The sequence below is a fragment of the Microtus oregoni genome, unplaced genomic scaffold (genome assembly GCF_018167655.1).
Source record: "Microtus oregoni isolate MIOR12 unplaced genomic scaffold, Mior012 000016F_ref0000370, whole genome shotgun sequence".
Lineage (NCBI taxonomy): Eukaryota > Metazoa > Chordata > Mammalia > Rodentia > Cricetidae > Microtus > Microtus oregoni.
Window position 1 is genome coordinate 636,621 of NW_024543075.1, and position 18,339 is coordinate 654,959.

At 50.3% G+C, this 18,339-nt stretch overlaps 2 protein-coding genes across 5 annotated transcripts in view; both read left to right on the forward strand.

Annotated features, from left to right (window-relative positions):
* The window catches only part of Ano1 (anoctamin 1), a 151,954-nt gene extending 148,427 nt beyond the window's left edge, over nucleotides 1-3,527 (forward strand). For all 4 annotated transcript variants that reach the window (XM_041666615.1, XM_041666612.1, XM_041666613.1 and 1 more), the window contains one exon: nucleotides 1,870-3,527. In XM_041666615.1, coding sequence (XP_041522549.1) covers nucleotides 1,870-2,136 — 267 coding nt within the window. In that variant the 3' untranslated portion in view covers nucleotides 2,137-3,527. The remainder of the gene's footprint in view (nucleotides 1-1,869) is intronic.
* A 7,643-nt stretch (nucleotides 3,528-11,170) lies between these two features.
* Nucleotides 11,171-16,635, forward strand: Fadd (Fas associated via death domain). The gene is made up of 2 exons (XM_041666649.1): nucleotides 11,171-11,501; nucleotides 13,266-16,635. The coding sequence occupies exons 1-2, from the start codon at nucleotides 11,216-11,218 to the stop codon at nucleotides 13,604-13,606; spliced, it is 627 nt and encodes a 208-aa protein (XP_041522583.1). The 5' UTR covers nucleotides 11,171-11,215; the 3' UTR covers nucleotides 13,607-16,635.
* The last annotated feature ends 1,704 nt before the right edge of the window (nucleotides 16,636-18,339 follow it).

The window sequence follows — 18,339 nt, forward strand, 5'->3', positions numbered from 1 at the left end:
GATGGAGGCCTTTTCTCAGCTGAGGGTCATTGTTCCCAGGTGACCCTAGCTTGTGCCGAGTTGACAGAAGACTAGCCAGCACAGATGAGGGCTACTGGGAGAAGCTTAGCACAGTGGTTCTCGCCTCCCTGGTGTTGCAGCCCTTTAATGGAGTTCCTCATGCTGTGTTGATGACCCCTACACACCATAAAATTATTTCATTGCTACCTCAGGACAATAATTTTGCTACTGTTGGGAATTGTACTGTAAATATCTGATATGCAGGATATCCTATATGTGACCCCACTGAAGGTTTGTGACCCACAGGTTGAGAACCACTGTTCTAAGATAAGGAGACAGCCTAGCAGGCAGGAGAGGGTTTGCACTGGGGACAGCTCTGTCCATCCCAACAGGCACACACTGCCCCAAACACCAGAACATAATGGGCCCTCATCATCCTAAATGACTGGTTGCTGACTCCCACAGCCATACTGGGACCAGGGAGACGAGAGGGCAGGGGATCCTTAGCTGTGCCACACAGCTGGGAGCATAGCTCAGACAGTCACCTTTGAACAGAGGTCAATCACTGACGCCCAGGAGCCAACAAATGCAGCCCGAAGGTGTCTACGAACAAATGATGGTCTCTCATACAAGCTGACTGACTTTCATTTTGTCCCTAAAACATCTGCACTGGCATGGCCAGTGCTCAAGAACCTAGCCAGCCTCGGGCTTCAAGGAGCAGCCCTCAGCTCGCTCCTGGCACTACAGGCCATTGCTGCCTTGACAGTGTTCGCTGCAGCCTTCGTGTCATTGCTGTGTTTGATGGCCTGGGAGGTCAGTCACTCTGAAGATCCCGACGGAAGAATCCATCTTTCAGAGCATTTTTTTGCCCACTCAGTCCAGATTCCTCAAGAAAGCCAACACGGAGCAGTGGAGCGCAAGACCCTGCTTCATCCCCAGTGTCTCAAAGAAAAGGGGGGAAAAAGCTCAGGTTTCCAGGGGTTGCACCTCCCTGTCCAGTTTACACCTTCTGAGAAACTGAGGCCCAGAATACTAGGACATGCACAGGGACAAGGAGTAAAGGGGTGGCTTCTGCTACATGAAGCAGGTAGACAGGAGGTAGTGCATAGGTGGGGCACACAGGGATGTGCAAGTGGGGTACACAGGTGGGGTGCACAGGTGGGGTTCCCAGGTGGGATTCATAGGTGGGGTGCACAGGTGGGGTTCCCAGGTGGGGTTCCTAGGTGGGGTGCACAAGTGGAGTGCACAGGTGGGGTTCCCAGGTGGGATTCCTAGGTGGGGTGCACAAGTGGGGTGCACAGGTGGCGTTCCTAGGTGGGGTGCACAGGTGGGGTGCATAGGTAGAGTGCACAGGTGGGGTTCCCAGGTGGGATTCATAGGTGGGGTGCACAGGTGGAGTGCATAAGTGGGGTGCACAGGTGGCGTTTCTAGGTGGGGTGCACAGGTGGGGTGCATAGGTAGAGTGCACAGGTGGGGTTCCCAGGTGGGATTCATAGGTGGGGTGCACAGGTGGAGTGCATAAGTGGGGTGCACAGGTGGGGTTCCCAGGTGGGGTTCCTAGGTGGGGTGCACAAGTGGGGTGCACAGGTGGGGTGCATAGGTGAGTGCACAGGTGGGGTTCCCAGGTGGGATTCATAGGTGGGGTGCAAAGGTGGAGTGCACAAGTGGGGTGCACAGGTGGGGTTCCCAGGTGGGGTTCCTAGGTGGGGTGCACAAGTGGGGTGCATAGGTAGAGTGCACAAGTGGGGTTCCCAGGTGGGGTGCACAGGTGGGGTGCATAGGAGAGGATCATAGGTGGGGTACATAGGTGGAGTGAACAGATGAGGGTGGGCCACTCTGACCCCGTCCCCTTCACATCTCTCCCTGTAGAACCTGGTGATGTTCATGAGTGACTTCGTGGACTGGGTGATCCCCGACATCCCCAAAGACATCAGCCAGCAGATCCATAAGGAGAAGGTTCTCATGGTGGAGTTGTTCATGCGTGAGGAGCAGGGCAAGCAACAGCTACTAGACACGTGGATGGAGAAGGATAAACCGAGGGACGTGCCTTGCAACAACCACAGCCCCACAACCCGGCCAGAGGCAGGTGACGGCAGCCCAGCCCCCAGCTACGAGTACCACGGGGGCATGCTGTAGTCACGATGACAGGCCAGCAGGCTTCTGACCATCGCCAAGTGACCACCCGGTTTCCCAGAGCCAGCACTTTCAGCCCCACCAGGGCCTGTGGCTCTTGTCTGCACACGTGGAGGGCCACTCTGATGTGACAGCCATCTTCTTCTTTCTGTTTCTTCTCATTTTTGCACAATGCCATTAAGCAGGGACATTTTTATCTTTAGTATTCAATGCCAAGGATGACTGGTGACAGGGCTGAATGGGGTGAGGGCATGTACCACAGACCCAGGGTGGAGGTCATAGAGCACCCCCACAGTGGTAAGGGGCCAAGGCCTGAGTCTGCATCCTTTGTCTGAAGGATGCCTTGGGATAGGTACAGAATGGTGTCCGGGAACCTGGTGATATTTTACAGGAGAATGGATGACTTAGACTCAGGTTCCCAAAGATGTCACCTGCTCTAGTTGGACAAGCTGAATGACTCCACTGTCTCTCCTTCTGGGAACTCAGAAGTTCAGACCTAGCTACCCAAACTGTATACGCATGGTGGCTTTGTACTCTGTGCCAGTAACCGAGGGGTCCAGGTGCCCCAGTTGACCAGCACCGTTGGTGTCCCTGGCAGGCTCCACATCAGCCACTCGAGGGCCCCTCACACCAAGCTGACACACTCTGTGAGACAAGCTGGGGTGACAGGCGGAGCATCTCTAAGACACCTGCAGGGCTTCCCCAAGCCCCAGGGCCTCCGTGGGTTCCTTTGCCGCTTTTGAGAACACCTATTGGTTTGCGTCTAAAACTCAAGAATGTGGTGGACTGGAGGGATTTTCTTTCTGTAGCTCAAGGTGGAAGGAGTTTATTTCATTAGTTAACCAAATGCTGAGAGAAAATTAGAATATCGTTACTACCAAAGATTTTTTTCAATAAAGGCTTCTATTTTGGTAACACACCTATATTTTCACTCACGGGGACATGAGATTCTTGGCACTTACCGTTGTAATAGCCTCTAAAACAAGCCTCCTGGGCCAGCTTCAGTTTGTGTGCTAACCAGCTGTGCGAGGTCTCTCAGCACTGTAGCCCCAAGTGTCTCGCCCAAGCTGGAAGAGGCAGCTCCCTACACTTGCCTCAGGACAAGGCCATGAGTCCTGCAGTCGGCAGCTGGGGTCCAAGTCATGGCCCTCAAAGGTTTTCACTGTTGGCTAAAATCGTGAGCGCTGATGCTTCTGTTTTCTCTTGTGCAGTGAGGCGGTTTCCAATGATCTTTTGTATATAGCTACCATATCCAAAATTAGGTAATTACCAAAAATTCTTTTACAGAAACCATTTTTTAAAAAAACAAAAACAAAAACAAAACAAAACTGAATGTACACACACCCATAGGAGACTGTGGCTGAGCATTTGTCAAAATAAATTTGAATACACAACCCTGGCCTCTTCTGAGTGCTCTTGTCCCAACCTGTTCTTGTCTTCAAGGTCCCTAATAAGCCCTGTGATTGATACTACAGATTTGAAAATGGTTGGCCTGAGAACATTCGAGACCATTTATTTCCTTTGTGGCAGAAGTGTGGATTGTTCTAGATGATCCTGAGCTGCCAGCTCCCTGTGGTGTGTGCATGAGCTGTGCAAGTATTTGTTTGTGCCTCTGTGTACGTGTGCATGCATGCGTATACTCATGTTGCTCTGCGTGCCTGTATGTGTTTGTGTTTGCATGTGCATGTCTGCATGCACACGTGTATATGCATACCTGTGCATGGACACATGCATTTATGTGTAATTTAATACCTTGTGCCTTGTGTGCTTATGTTTCACTTGATTCCATATGCATACTTCCGTATGTGAGTATGTTTGTACACACTAAACACAGGCACACATGTGTTTGCATTCACTTGTGCATGTACACGTGTGAATCGTGCATTCACAAGTCTGTGTACAGATGTGCTTGTATGTCTGTGTGTGGACATGCATGCTGGATCCCTCTAGGCATGAGACTATGTTTCGGGGGGGGCGATTACAGTCATCCCTCAGCCACCTGTCCCACAGTCTTACATTTAGGACATCACCCAGCACACTAGAATCCGTGTCATACATTGTCCCAAAATTTCATGGGGAGCAACTTTATGGGGACAGTGTTTTCATGTGGGCAAGTGGGGACATTTATTTTAAAATGCTGCTCATATTCACCACGATTTCCTCAAACGAAAACTCTTCTTAATGCCCGAAATGCCAGTTAAATAGTCAGCTCCTTTGCTGTAGCCACAAGGTTAACCTGGCGTCTCCACACCACCTGGTCCTGGAACCTCCTCAGAGCAGCAGCGGCCTCTGGCGCCCCCTACTGTTGGTACTCCCACATACACCCTGTAGAAAACTGCAGCTCCTAGCCAATGGCTCAAGAGCGTTCTGGCTGGACATGGTAGTGTGCACACCTTTAATTTCAGCACTCAGGAGGCAGAGGCAGGTGGATTTATGTGGATTCAAGGTCATCCAAAGCTACATAGTGTGACCTTGTCTAAAAAAAAAAAGCAATGGGAAAAACCCCAACTGTCTAAAGCCCCGGAATTCTTTCTTCTCATGTGGAGGATTCAAAGAGGACCTACCTGGGGTCAGAGCTGCAGGATCCCTCCTCTGAAGGTCACAGAAAGGACATGCCAGGGTTAAAACTGCAGGTTCCTCCTCTGAAGGTCACAGAGAGGACACGCCAGGGTTAAAACTGCAGGATCCTCCTCTGAAGCTCACGAGGATGCAGGATGAGGGTCTAGAGTTTCACTTCATGACCTCCTAACAGAGCCCCCTACAGAACTGACAGAGCCTTTGCAGGTACAGAGCAGACAGGCCCTTCTCTCTGGATGCCCCTACAGGGGGCGTCTAGTGCTGATCAGAAGATGAATCCCACAGCCACAGAATCCAAATGGAAGCAAGAGATGCCGGCTACGGAGAAACCCTGTCTCAAAAATCAAAAAAAAAAAAAAATTACCTACATAAAAGCCTTGGAAATCTGCACTTAAATGTCCAGATTTGCCCAGGCCTGGTGGTGCATGCCTGTAAACCCAGCACTCAGGTAGGACACGCTAGGTCTCTGTAAACCCAGCACTCAGGTAGGACATGCTAGGTCTCTGAAGCAGAACATATGGTTAATCTGAAGTCTCTGTCCCCTTCGTGTTCCCAGCTAACCACCCTCTTCATTTTTCTTTTTTCCTTTTTGTTGTTGTTTATTTATCTTTTGATCTAAATTTTTTTTTTTTCGAGACAGAGTTTCTCTGTAGCTTTGGAGCCTGTCCTGGAACTAGCTCTGTAGACCAGGCTGGTCTCGGACTCACAGAGATCCGCCTGCCTCTGCTTCCCGTGTGCTGGGATTAAAGACGTGTGCCACCATCGCCCGGCTCTAAATTTTTTTTAATACAATCTTTTCTCATTTTACATAGCTATCCCTGTTCCCAGTCCCTCCCCTCCTCCCGCCTCACCCATTCACTCCTCAGAAAGGGTGAGGCTTCCCATGGGGAGTCAACAAAGTCTGACACATCACTTGGAGGCAGGACCAAGGCCCTCCCCTCTATATCTAGGCTGAGCAAGGCATTCCTCCAAAGATAATATGTTCCAAGACACCAGTTCAAGTACTGTATGGATCCCTCTGGGAAGGGGAAACAGACAAGATCTCCTGAGAAAATTGCGGGGGGAGGGAGAGAGGATGGAAAGGGAGGGGAGAAGGGAAGGGAGGAAGAGAACATGAGGGAACAGAATGTTCAAGAAGAAAGGAGGACAGAGAGGGAGAGAAAGGAAAGAGACCTTGATTGAGGGAGCCATTAAGGGTCTAATGAGAAACATGGCACTGGGAAAATTCCCAGGAATCCACAAGTATGTCCCCAGCTAAGATTCTAAGCTATAGTGGAGAGGATACCTAAACTGTCCTTCCCCTGTAATCAGATTGATGACTACCTTAACTGTCATCATAGAACCTTCGTCCAGCAACTGATGGAAGCACTGGGCCCAGCTTCCAGAGACTAGTTCAAGAGAGGGAGGAGTGATAATATGAGCAAAGGTGTCAAGACCATGATGGTGATACCCACCAGAACAGATGACCTGAGCTAGTGAGAGCTCACTGACTCTGGATTGATAGCGGGGGAACCTAAATAGGACCAAACTAGGACCACTAAATGTGGGGGACAGTTATGAGGCTTGGGCAGTCTGTGGAAACACTAGCAGTGGGGCCAGGATTTATCACTAACCACCCTCTTTACCGACTGCCATGCTCTTAGCCAAGACAGGCACTGCTGGCCTTTCTGTTGGTGGCTGCTGCCCTCTGCTGGCAACCTTGGGCTCTGCACCCAGCGAACATAAACCTAGATCCTGGAGGCAAATGATGCTGCAAACAGAAGCCACACATTTCCTGAAACTCTATGGACTATAAGTACCAAAGGGACCTTGTGAACCAAACTCCAGGTTGGTCCACATGCTCCCCTCAGTCCCCAAGACCCAAGGCATAACTGTGCCGCCAGTCTTGACTTGGGCCCCTTCTTCTTCAGGGCTCTTTCGTTCTAAGCCCTTGAGTGCTCAGGCCTAGATGGTCCTCTGAAGCAAGCCATGTAGATCTCCCAACCCAGTGCCTCATCTTCATCACATCTACAGAATCTTTTCCACCCCTCATGCCTTCATGGCCTCTGTCCAGGGGCCAGGACTAAGCCTGGGTGTCAAGGGTCTGAGATTAGGATGCAGGTATCTAAACCAAGTGGTGATGACACGCACTTTTACTCCCAGCACTCAGGAGGGCAGAGGCAGGAGGATAGTGAGTTCAAGGCCAGCCTAGCCTACAGAACTAGTTTCAGGACAGCCAAGGCTACACAAAGAAACCCTGTTTCAAAAAACAAACAAAAATATATAGACTCTAGGAGAAGGTTTCCACCACACTGCTCTTTCTCTGCAATGGAGGCAACACCTTCTTTAAAACTCTCTCTCTTCTCCCAAAGCTACAGAGAAACACTGTCTCAGAAAACAAAACACACACACACACAGGAAAAAAAAAAACCTTCTCTCTCTCTCTCTCTGACATGGCAGGTACATACCTTTAATCCCAACATTCCAAAGGCAGAGGCAGGTGGATCTTTGTGAGTGCAGGCCAGCCAGAGGTACATAATGAGACCATGTCTCAAAAAAAAAAAAAAGGCAAGAAACTTCGGAGAGCTGAGGAGAGCCCAGCAGCCTGCATTAGTGGATCAGGGAGAGAAGAGGAAAGAAACTTAGAGATGCAGACACTCCTAGAGAAAGGAAGGCCAGAGTTCTGACTGTTGTCAGCACAAACAAGGGGTGAGTTTACTGCCATGAAACCAGTGAGAAGTGCGGAAGCCTTTCCTCTCTCCTCCTTCCTCTTCCTCTCTCTCTTTCCTCTCCTCTCCTTCCTCTTCCTCTCTCCTTCTTCCTCCTTCCTCTTTCTCCCCCTCCTTTCTTCCCCTCTGTCCTCTTCTTCTTCCTCTCCTTCTTCTTCCTCTCCTCCTCCTCCTTCTTCTTCCTCTCTCCTTTCTCATCCTCTTTCCTTCTTCTTTTCCCTCTCCTTCCTCTCATTTTTGTTCTCTCCTTCCTCTTCCTTTCCTTCCTCCTCCTTTCCTTTCTCTTCCTCTCTCCTTCCTCTTCCTCTTTCTCTCCTTCCTCTTCCCTTTCTCCTCTCTTTCCTGCTCATCTTGGTTCAGGAACTTTCCATGCTTCCTCCTGAAGGACCATCCTTCTGGGAACCTTGTTCTCCCCATTGGAGCAGCCAACATCACTACCATTTGCGCATGGCCAAAGACTGGGATTTCTTATGCCCTGAGCATTTCACAGCCATGGAGTGGGAACCAGGGCTCTTCATGGCACTGCTTCCGTGTTTCTTCTCTTCTAGACAGGGATGAAAAAGATACTTCTTGAGAGGCATGCTCTAGCTGCCACTACCAGAGAGGCTTTCCCCACTTTTCTTTATTAGCACAAAGAAAAGAAAAACACCTACACTTGGTTTCACCAAAATTGTGAAATTTTTTTGTAGGATCTTATGAACAGACCGAAAAAGTGGTGCACAAAAATGTGGGGGTGTTTACAGAAAACACATCTAACATGAGATTCACACTCAGAACAAAAAAAAAAATAAGCCGGGTCTAGTGGTGCACACCTGTAATCCCCAGCACTTGGGAAGTGGTAGCAGGAGGAGCAGAAGTTTAAGGTCATACTGAGCTGCATGGGGAAGGGGGTTCAAGACCAGCCTGAGCAATAGGAGAACTTGTCTCAAAACAAATAAACATAGGGAGGTAATTGTAGACTCAACAAACTCCTTGCTAGTGGCTCTCCAGGGAACCCCCAGGCTTTCAAAGTTGGATTGGTACTACCACTACCAAGGCACCTAGCTTCCGGGATTAGAATCCTGGATCTCTGCAGCTGCATGATGTAGACAGCCATCGCTAGACTTCCAGTCCTCACTTTCGCTAACCTGATAAATTCTCCTTCTGTTTGTTCTGCTCCTCTAACCGGCCCTCCCCATCTGGTTGAATTTGTATTTTTCTGTGCTCGCATGAGTGCAGTGCCCTGCAGAAGCCAGCAGAGAGCCTCTAATCCCCTGGAGATGAAGCTACAGACAGCTGTGAGCAGCCTAGCATGGGCGCTGGCAAGCAGACCCAGCTCCTCTGGAGGAGCAATAAGAGCTTTTAACCCCTTAGCCACCTTTCCAGCTCTCATTTGTCTTTATATATAGCTTCAGGAGTCTACCTGGGCTACTTAGTGAGACCCTGTCTCAAAAACAACAAAAAATATTGAACTGTACACTTTGAAGAGGTCAAGAATAAGTCAACTTAAAGAACTATAAGGCAACTCCACTTACATGAGATGCTGTGCATGCTGGGCCTCACTGAAGACAACTCCGCTTACATGAGATTCTGTGTATGCTGGGCCTCACTGAATCTGCACCTCAGCCACTCAGCAGGGGTGGCTGGTCACTGAGCACCAGGAATACACCTGTCTCCATTAGAGTTGGGGTTACAGATGGGCACCACCTTCTCTGGCTTTTTATGTGGATGTCAAGATCTGAACTCAGGTCCACATGCTTGTGCAGCAGGCACTTTGCCCACTGAAGCCCTCGAACGAGAGCCCCTGCTTTATTTTTAACTTGTACATAGTAATTGTGATGGCTACAGGGAACATACTGTGTTGTTCATGAAAGCTGGAGTCACAGTAGTTAACTTCCCCACGACCTCCGTCGCTTTCTCTGATGACGAGATTCTGGGTCCTCTCTTCTACTGATTTTAATATGCACATTACTGGGCCCATGAAATGGCTCAACAGTTAAGAGCATTTTGTTGCTCTTACCAAGGACCTGGACCCACGCAGCTGCTCAAAACCAAACATATCTCTAGTTCTATAGAGCAGTGTTTCTCAACCTGTGGGTCATGACTCGTTTAGATCAAATGATCCTTTCACAGGGGGCCACCTCAGTGTAAGCATTGCAGTTCAGATGGAAAGGGATCCTGGAAGACGGGAGTCAGGGAATGCTGAGTGTTACAGCTCGGGTGGATGAGCATTCTGGCAGTCAGGAGCCAGGGAATAGCACAGGTCACAGTAAGTGTGGCAGTTTACAGTGCAACTCTAGGGAAAGGCTTCCCCGATGTAACAGCTCTGCTCACAGAAGAGAGCTCCCCCAGAGAAGGTGTTACAGTTTGGTTCAGGTACCCTGAGTGTAACAACTACACTCTGCTAGGGGGAGGTTTCCCCTGTGAAAGTGTTACAGCCCTGCTCTGCTCTGCTCTGCTCCTCCATCTCCAGCTTCCCCAGCGAAGTTCTAACAACTCTGCTAGAAGGCTCCCCCAGCTAAAGAGGCTTCAGTCTGCCTCTGTTTGCAGGGCTTATATAGGGTTTCTTAGGGACAGCATTTTCCCAGGGAGAAGAGGAATTGATTAGCTTTCCCTGCTCAGGGATTAGTTTAATTGGTCAGGGGCAGAGATGACTAATTTCAGGGCCAAAATGTGTTTCTTTCACTGGCTTTTTTTTTTATGCTTTTTAATTTTTTTAGCTTTTTGGCTCTAGTTTTGGGGCCAGGGTGTATTTCTTTCACTGGCTCTGATTCTAGGGTCAAAGTGTGTTTCTTTGGCACTGGTTTCAGAGTCAGGGTGTGTTTCTTTAATTCTGGGTTCAGGGCTAAAATATTCCTTTCACTGACTCGGGTCTCTGAGCCAGAGTGTGTTTCTTTGACTGGCCCTTTTCCCTACACTCAAATCATCAGAAAACAGATATTTACATTATGATTCACAACGATAGCAAAAATTACAGTTATGAAGTAACAACGAAAATAATTTATGGTTGGGGTCACCACAATATGAGGAACTGCCTTAAAGGGACGATGCATTAGGAAGGTAGGGAACCATTGCTCTTGAGAACCCACACCCTCTTCTGAACCCAGTGGGCACTACACCCATGAGGGGCACTTAAACTACAAATGCTCATTAACACAACAAAAATAAATATTTAATGTTTTTGAAATCTCTCTCTCTCTCTCTCTCTCTCTCTGTGTGTGTGTGTGTGTGTGTGTGTGTGTGTATTTCATCTGCGTACCATATGTGTGCCTGCAAGAAGAGGGTGTCAAAGCCCCTGGGACTGAAGTTACAGATAGTTGTGAGCCATCATGCAGGTGCTGAGAGTTCAAAGAAAGAAAGAACAGCCAGTGCTCTTCACCCCTGAGCCATCTCTCCAGTCTGTAAATAAATCTTTAAAAAAAAAAAAATCGTGCCTGAATGTGATCCAGCCACAGTAAGCATCCCTGCGGCCCTCAGCTACCCTCCCAGCCCCCCACACACAGTAGGGCTGCACAGCTCCGCAGAGGTAAACCTGGAACCTCAAGAGCCCACCCAGACCATCGCCCTTACACTGCCGGCTAACGATCTGTCCTTCTCGACCCCCGCCTCCCCCGGGAACCACGGTGCGCAAGCGCTGAAGCCACAGAGCCGCAGGTGTCAAAACTACCGAGAGTGCCACGGCCAACCGGGGCGGAAACGGCTACGGCCACACGCGAGGCGCATGCGTGGGATCTGGAATTCTCGCGAGGCGCTGGGCGGGAAAGCCCGCGGTGATTTCCTGTGTGGAATCGCTGAGGGTAGCCCGGCGCGTCACTGCCATGGACCCCTTCCTGGTGCTGTTGCACTCCCTCTCCGGCAGCCTGTCGAGCAGCGATCTGATGGAGCTCAAGTTCCTGTGCCGTGAGCGCGTGGGCAAACGCAAGCTGGAGCACATGCAGAGCGGCCTGGACCTGTTCTCGGTGCTGCTGGAGCAGAACGATCTGGACCGCAATCATACCGGGCTGCTGCGCGAGTTGCTGGCCTCGCTGCGCAGGCACGACCTACTGCAACGCCTGGACAACTTCGAAGCGGGGCTGGCGGTCTCGACCGCGCCGGGGGAGGCAGGTGGGCTCTGGGGCGGGAGGAGGCGGGGAAATGGGCGGGGAAGCCTGGCCAGTACCCTAGCCTCAAGGTGCCCTTTGTGTGCTACTACTCGGAGGGACTCTAGGGCACGCCCACTTCTCGGGTGGGGGATCCGGTGCGGGTCTTACTTCCAGTGCCAGGGTTGAACCCGTAGTCTTGCTAGTGCTAAGGAGGTGCTCGCTCTCCTACCGCTTGCCCAGCACCAAGATGAAGTCGCCTCGGACCTCCAGTGCTTGGTTCTCCACTCCCTGGGTCAATTGAAAACTCGGCTAAGAAATGGATGTGTCTAAGGCACCCTAAGTCCATTGAGGGTAGAGCTGAAGAAAGTAGGCAAAGGTCAAGGTGTGCCTGCTCCTCGTCCCCATTTCCATAGTGGGAGTGTCTGTGGCCAAGCAGTGTGCTTCCTAGCCAAAGGAGCCCTGCGCTGCGGCTGAGCTTCCCGGTCCAGAGTGCACAGTGCCTGGTTATCCTCTGTTGCTTTCGTTTTGCAGTAGAGAGGAAGCACTATGGCTTCCCATAATGCACAGTGCCTGGCAGCCACAACTGAGCCACACCAATCTGGCCTTGGGGTGTGGATGCAAGTCGAGCATCTGTTAGACTCTTCCTCACTTGTGACAAATACCCGAGAAGCCATTTAAAGGGACAAAGGTGACCTCCGTTGCTCTTGGTCTGCAGTGAGGCAGGAATTCAGGCTGCTGAGGGCATGGTGGAGCAAAGCTGATTACCTCCTGGCTGCCAGGAAGGAGCTTGGGCCAGAATACACTCCCCCAACATACAGCCTCTGCTTCTGAGTAGGCAGTGCCTCTGAGGCTTTCCACCACCTTCCAGTAACACCATCAAGGTGGGACCTCATGGCTGCCAGGAAGGAGCTTGGGCCAGAATACACTCCCCCAACATACAGCCTCTGCTTCTGAGTAGGCAGTGCCTCTGAGGCTTTCCACCACCTTCCAGTAACACCATCAAGGTGGGAATCGGTGGACTGACCCACCGGTGAGCTCAGAGCTATCCTGATCTGCTCTCCTTTTCTTGATTGGATCCACTTCTGAGGGATTAAGCCTTGCTTGTAGGAGCCTTTGGCACTGTGAAGAGTCAGGAGCTCTGAAATCTAAAATGCAGCAAAATCAGACCCCACCCCCGAAGTACCGACACCACATGCCATGACACAGAACTATTTGAAACAGATTGTTTCCTCTGCCCGTGTACCAGTTACTTGTACTTTGTGTGTACAAGTTACACAAGAAAACGGGTTATGCATTCACATCACCAAGGCATTTAAGTGTTTAGTATTGTTGCAGGAATCCAGTAAGGGGTTCTCAGCCACTGCCCAGGACTCCCTGGACCACTTAGTCATCTTCTTCCACGTTGCCCATGCCTACCAGGGGCTCCAGAGTGTGGCAAAGGTCATGGTGTAGAATGAGGTGACTGTAGCTTTGGGGGACATTAGCCAGCCTGTTATTGAGGGTTTGAAGGTGGCCCCAGTTTTTCTCCCTCTGACTCCTCAGCCTTTCTTCAGTGTCTGATCTTTTAAGCTGCAGCTCACTGGGACTCATTCTGAGGGGGTGTGACTAGGCAGGTTAGGAGGCCAATGTAGGTCCCTTGTAGTAGCTCCTGGGCTGCTAAGTATCTCTGCCTCCACGGGACCTGCCGGCTTTAGTGACGCTGATTTTGAAGTGCTCAGTTCACATTTAGTGGCCCATGGGAAGACTTCCCCCGGCTCCTCTGTAAGTCTGCTGTTTTCCCTCTTAGATCTGCAGGTGGCATTTGACATCGTGTGTGACAATGTGGGGAGAGACTGGAAGAGACTGGCCCGCGTGCTAAAATTGTCTGAGGTCAAAATTGACGGGATTGAGGAGAGGTACCCCCGAAGCCTGAGTGAGCAGGTAAGGGAGACTCTGAGGGTCTGGAAGATTGCCGAGAGAGAGAAAGCCACAGTGTCTGAACTGGTGAACGCACTGCGGATGTGTCAGCTGAACCTGGTGGCTGACCTGGTGGAAGAAGCACTGCAGACCCGGGGATCAGTGACTGGAAGTGAGAATGTGTCCCAAGTGCTGTGGGACTCAACTGTGTCTTCCTCACAAGCACCGTGACAAGCCTGCCACTCCTGACAGGAGCCACGGTGGACTACACACACGCCATGATGCATTACCAAGTGCCTTCTGTTCCCAGTGCCACAAAGACCTCGTTGATCCAGACCAGACCCACTCACGAGCCCACTCACTGAACTAGCTCCTGAAGTAAAGCTGTTATGTATAGAACCTCTTCTCAACTTTGGGGACTCATGGAACTTCCTTTGGTGTTCTCCACTGCTACTCCTTCCCCTGAGAGAAGTTCCTCGTCCTGCAAGGAGGAAGTTAGAGCTAAGGCCACATGTGCTGAAAGTTTGAGAGCCTTCCTGTCCTTTGGGACACCAGCTCAGTTCAGAGCACTTGACTGCCCTACTGTTGGCCGTTAGGACATCTGTCCCATTTCCTTAGAGGCCATCAGAGCAGTCCTGACCTGCAAACAAGTGTACTTGCGGGAGCCTCGCACACCGTACCCTGTGCATCAGCTCCTGCGAGAACTGATTCTAAAGTTCACAGCCTACAGAAACTGCTGCCTCTGGGAAGGACTGATTTAAAGGGTAGCTCCCCTGCTTCTAACATGGTCTTTAAACAAGTGCCCTGAGCCTAGATATCATGGCTCACTCTGAAATTCTAGCACTTTAGAGAATTGCATTCCATGGCAACATGAATGAGGGCTGCACATGAGGCCTTCTCGCAAAAACAAGTGTCTTTACCTGGAAACACCTGTGTCCCTCGGAATTTCCACTGTGTTAAGGACCCTTCTGATCTTGGAAGTCCAGCAGGCTGTCTGCTGTCTTTACAGCCCTAGGTGCTAGTTGTGAATGGGGTGATGACAATTCCTGTCTGCTTTGCTTCACACCAGCAGGGGGCCCTGTCTGCCACACTAGATCACCAAGCTTTTCAACCTTTGGCTGGGTACACCTTTGATCATAGCACTCAAGGAGGTAGAGGCAGGTGGATCTCTGATCTGTGAGTTCGCGACAGCTAGCCTACATAGCAAACTCAGACCAGCTACATGGAAAGACACTATCTGAAAAGTTTGTGTCTGGAGTTTTCTTAGACCCGAGGTTCACCTGACAGAGTGAAGAGCTGCACCCCACTATCCTGAGCCTAGTGTTTGCTTCATAAGTGAACAGCCTGGGGCCTGTGCTCAAACACTGATCAAACATTTCCTGAGGTTCTGTGCCCTCATTTCCCCCTCTCTGCTCTACCCACCCCACCAGGCAGCTGACCCCTCAGCATACGTGGGCTCTCCTCAGCCCCCTTCTCATTTATTGTTGATCCCTTCACTACTGCGTTCCTGGGCTGCAGCCTCCCCAGCCTCGAGCCTACTGTGCTTTTCAGCCCAGCAACTGTCCATCTGGCTGTTCTGCCTCGCTCAAACTATTGGCCATTGAGGCCTCTCCTGTCTTCTCTGGGAACTCATCCTGTTTTCTCTGACCCCGTGTCCCACCTGGCTACAGCCACAACCCTCTTATCTCGGCTCCCTAGAATATGCATAGGCCTGTGCAAGGTCTCTGGTGGGTATTTGCTGTGGTCCTCTCTAGTCCCTTCCCCCTACCATCATTTTGAGGGATTTTGCTTTGAGACGGTGTCATGTAACCCAGATATGACTTAGACCTGAAACTCACGGTGTAACTGAAATGACTTAGAACTCCTTCCTGATCCTCCTGCCTCTGCTTCTCAAGTGCCCTGATCACCAGTGTAGCCTCACTCAGGCCCAAGTCTTTAGGGTCCACACTGGGCAGCCTGGCCAGCCCTACTGAGATGCTTACTGATGCCGTTTAAGTGCTCTGTAGCAAGCCACAGGTTGGTGGATGTGCATGTTGCGCTTTTTTTTTTTTTACAGCTCAGGAGTCCGAAATGGTGCTCCAGAGCTCAATAAGGATATGAGCAGGCCTCTGTCCTTCTAGATTTAAGAGAATATTCCATGGCTTTTGGAGCTCCTTCATTGTGCCATTTGCTGCATTCCGCTTCCCTCTTCAAGTGACAGCTTAGATCATGTCTCAGTTGTCACTGCTACAGGGCTTGTGGGCCGCCAGAGGAATTTATCCCTTTGTAGAGTTTTTACAGCCATGTTGGGGGATTAAGACAGGGTCAGCACCCCACAAATCTCTGCATCTCCCCAGCTTGTGTCCAGTTTTGCCCTGGACACCTCAGCACTATCCCACCCACCACCCACCCCCGTTAATGACCAGAGAACTCCGCACTCACCGGTGACTGTCCACCTTGCCTGCCCTTCACTCCTCAGCTCCCAGCAGGACCTTGACTTCTGCCCATCCCCCACCAAGGGTTGGAACAACAGACCCGCCTGTTCCTAGAAGCCAGCCACCCTACATATTTTTAGCTTCCTATTTTTGAATTCCACAATCATTTCTGAGTCATCCAGCTGCCTGCCTTCTGGTCACAAGGTCCCTGTGTGGACTCTGTTTCAGACCAGCCAGTGGGACATGATGTGATGGGCCCTGGCCTTCCAGTAGCTGATGGAGGTAGCTCTGGTTTGCTAGGAGCTGTGGGCTAAGTGGAGGCTGGCCTGAGAGATATTTGCCAGCCATTGGACTCACTGTCACCAAGGCTTTCCTGAGCCAAAGCCAAGTGACAGAGCCTGAGGGTTGCTTTATGTTTTTGTTATTGTTGTTTTCTTGTTTGGTTGGTTTTTGTTTTTTTTGTTTTTGATGTGGCTAGAACAGGACAGCATGGTGGGCATGTGCGTGGAGGTTCATGGCTCCCAGACTCCCAAGCCTGAATGGACTGTGGAGATGATATATAGTCCCTGTCCATCAAAATAAGACAGGCATGCTGCTCATACGTAGTGTCTTAACATCGGAAGCTGAGGCAGGAGAATCACTGCATTTTAAGATCATCCAGGGCTAAACAGACCTCATATCAAGCTAAAAGTCAGGTGTGTTGTGGTATATACACCTGTAATCCCAGCACTTGGGAAGCTAGTGGAGGAGGATCAGGTACAGGCAGAGTCTCTCACTGAATCTAAGTCCAGCCTAAGCTGCATGAGACCCTACCTCAAAAAAAAAAAAAAAGCCAACCCTGCCACCAAAAAGAAAAACCCACACTGCGTATTTGGATAGGCACAGGACTCTGGGCTCAGTAGTGACTGCAGCTGGTCAACTCCAACACCTCGGGTCCCTGAACTGTGTGATAATCAATGGTTAGATGGGTCTGTTGTGTTTTCCCAGCTGGTCTGTGTGCCTCTAATTACATTGCTAATTTGAATTCTGTATGTTTGCCAGGCTTCTCATTTACTGGTGGTCACAAGGTCTGGGATATCTCAGTCCAGTTTTTTTATATGGCAGAGTTCCACTGTTAGTGAAAGCCTGGGACAGTGGCACTTTTTCCCATGGGTCTCCTGGCTAGAGGCAGTAGAACACAGCTAGTGCCCTCCAGTGAGGTCAGCAGTCAACATCACTCATACACTACATTCCTCTCCCTTGCCTGCCCACAGTTAAAACCCAGCTCATAAACCTGATGGCAGCTGAAACTGCTACCAACTTGACTAAAGACCCCAGGCTAGTCTTGTTTCTACCATCCTTGTGTCCTTGGGAGACCAATTCAGGCCCATCCCAGCAGCTTCTAAATATTAAGTCTTTGCTTCCTCTGAGTTTGCACAGACACTGAAAGTCCCATGTGTCCCCTAGCTTTCCTAACAGGCAGGAAAAATACATGCAAAGATGCTGAGATTTCTTTTCACTGGAAGATTAACTAGGGCAGGGATAGTCATTCTTTGGGGCCAAGTGTGCCCACTGGTGCTATGTCCATTCATGATTCCCTACAGCCCTGACCCAGGATCCAGAGGAGATCCTCCCCTCTTGCCATATTACCTCAGGCCCCTGGGGATAGAATTCCCCAAGCTAATCAATGGCTGCTTGCACAAACTTATGCTGTAACAGACTCCCAGACCTTACCACAACTGAGGCCATGTTGGGAGTACCAGTTGAGCCATGAAAATCAGCCCATAGACTGCACCACCTGCCAAAATGAAAACAAAGACCTAATCCATTAAAGCCCATAGTTCTAGGAAAGTCTCTAAATGTATCAACCTTGCTTTTTGGCTTCTGTAGTTCTGTTTCTGGCTAACTGTTCTTGCTAACTGAAGCATGTCAACCCAGGATGGAGTTTATGCTCCTGCCCCTAGAAGGCCTTTCTCCAGGCACGACTGTATTAGACAGCTTGCCAGACCCAAGCCTGGATACCTTCACTGACTGGCCTTCAATCCTTGGAACTTAGTGGGAAGTCAATAACTGGAAACTTGTGATTGGTATGGATTTAGTGCTTCCTTTGCATGCTACATACACAATTGCCACAACACTCTCTTGTGCTGTTTCCTGGTGTTGCAATATTAGGACCAATAAAAGGCTTTTCCTTTGAACCAAGAGCAGCAATTTTAACGGCAGGAGGCTGGTCACTGCAGATTCCTGGGAGCTGCCGCCAGTCCTTGAAGTATGCAATTGTCCAGAGTTGGTTAGGAGCATAGCTGCTGCTGTTACTGAGTGTAAACCTGTAACCTGAGACCTTGGGAGGGGTGTTCACCTTGCAGCCCATGGGACATGTGCTAAAATTTATGTTTGTGGGCATTCCCGCCATGATGTGCAGATGGAGGTCAGGGAACAATTTGGTGGAATTGGTTTTCTTTTTCCATCTTTTTGTGGGTTCTGGGGATACAACTCAGGTTGCCAGGCTTGCATAGTGAGCGCCTTTCCCTGATGACCCATCTCACCTGCCCTGAGGATGTTTTTTTGTTT

Bases quoted from the DNA above. Each gene is read 5' to 3' on its own strand.
- Fadd (XM_041666649.1), top strand. From the start codon at position 11,216: ATGGACCCCTTCCTGGTGCTGTTGCACTCCCTCTCCGGCAGCCTGTCG. The intron at 11,502-13,265 runs GTGGGCTCTGGG...TTTCCCTCTTAG, and splicing joins GACCGCGCCGGGGGAGGCAG to ATCTGCAGGTGGCATTTGAC.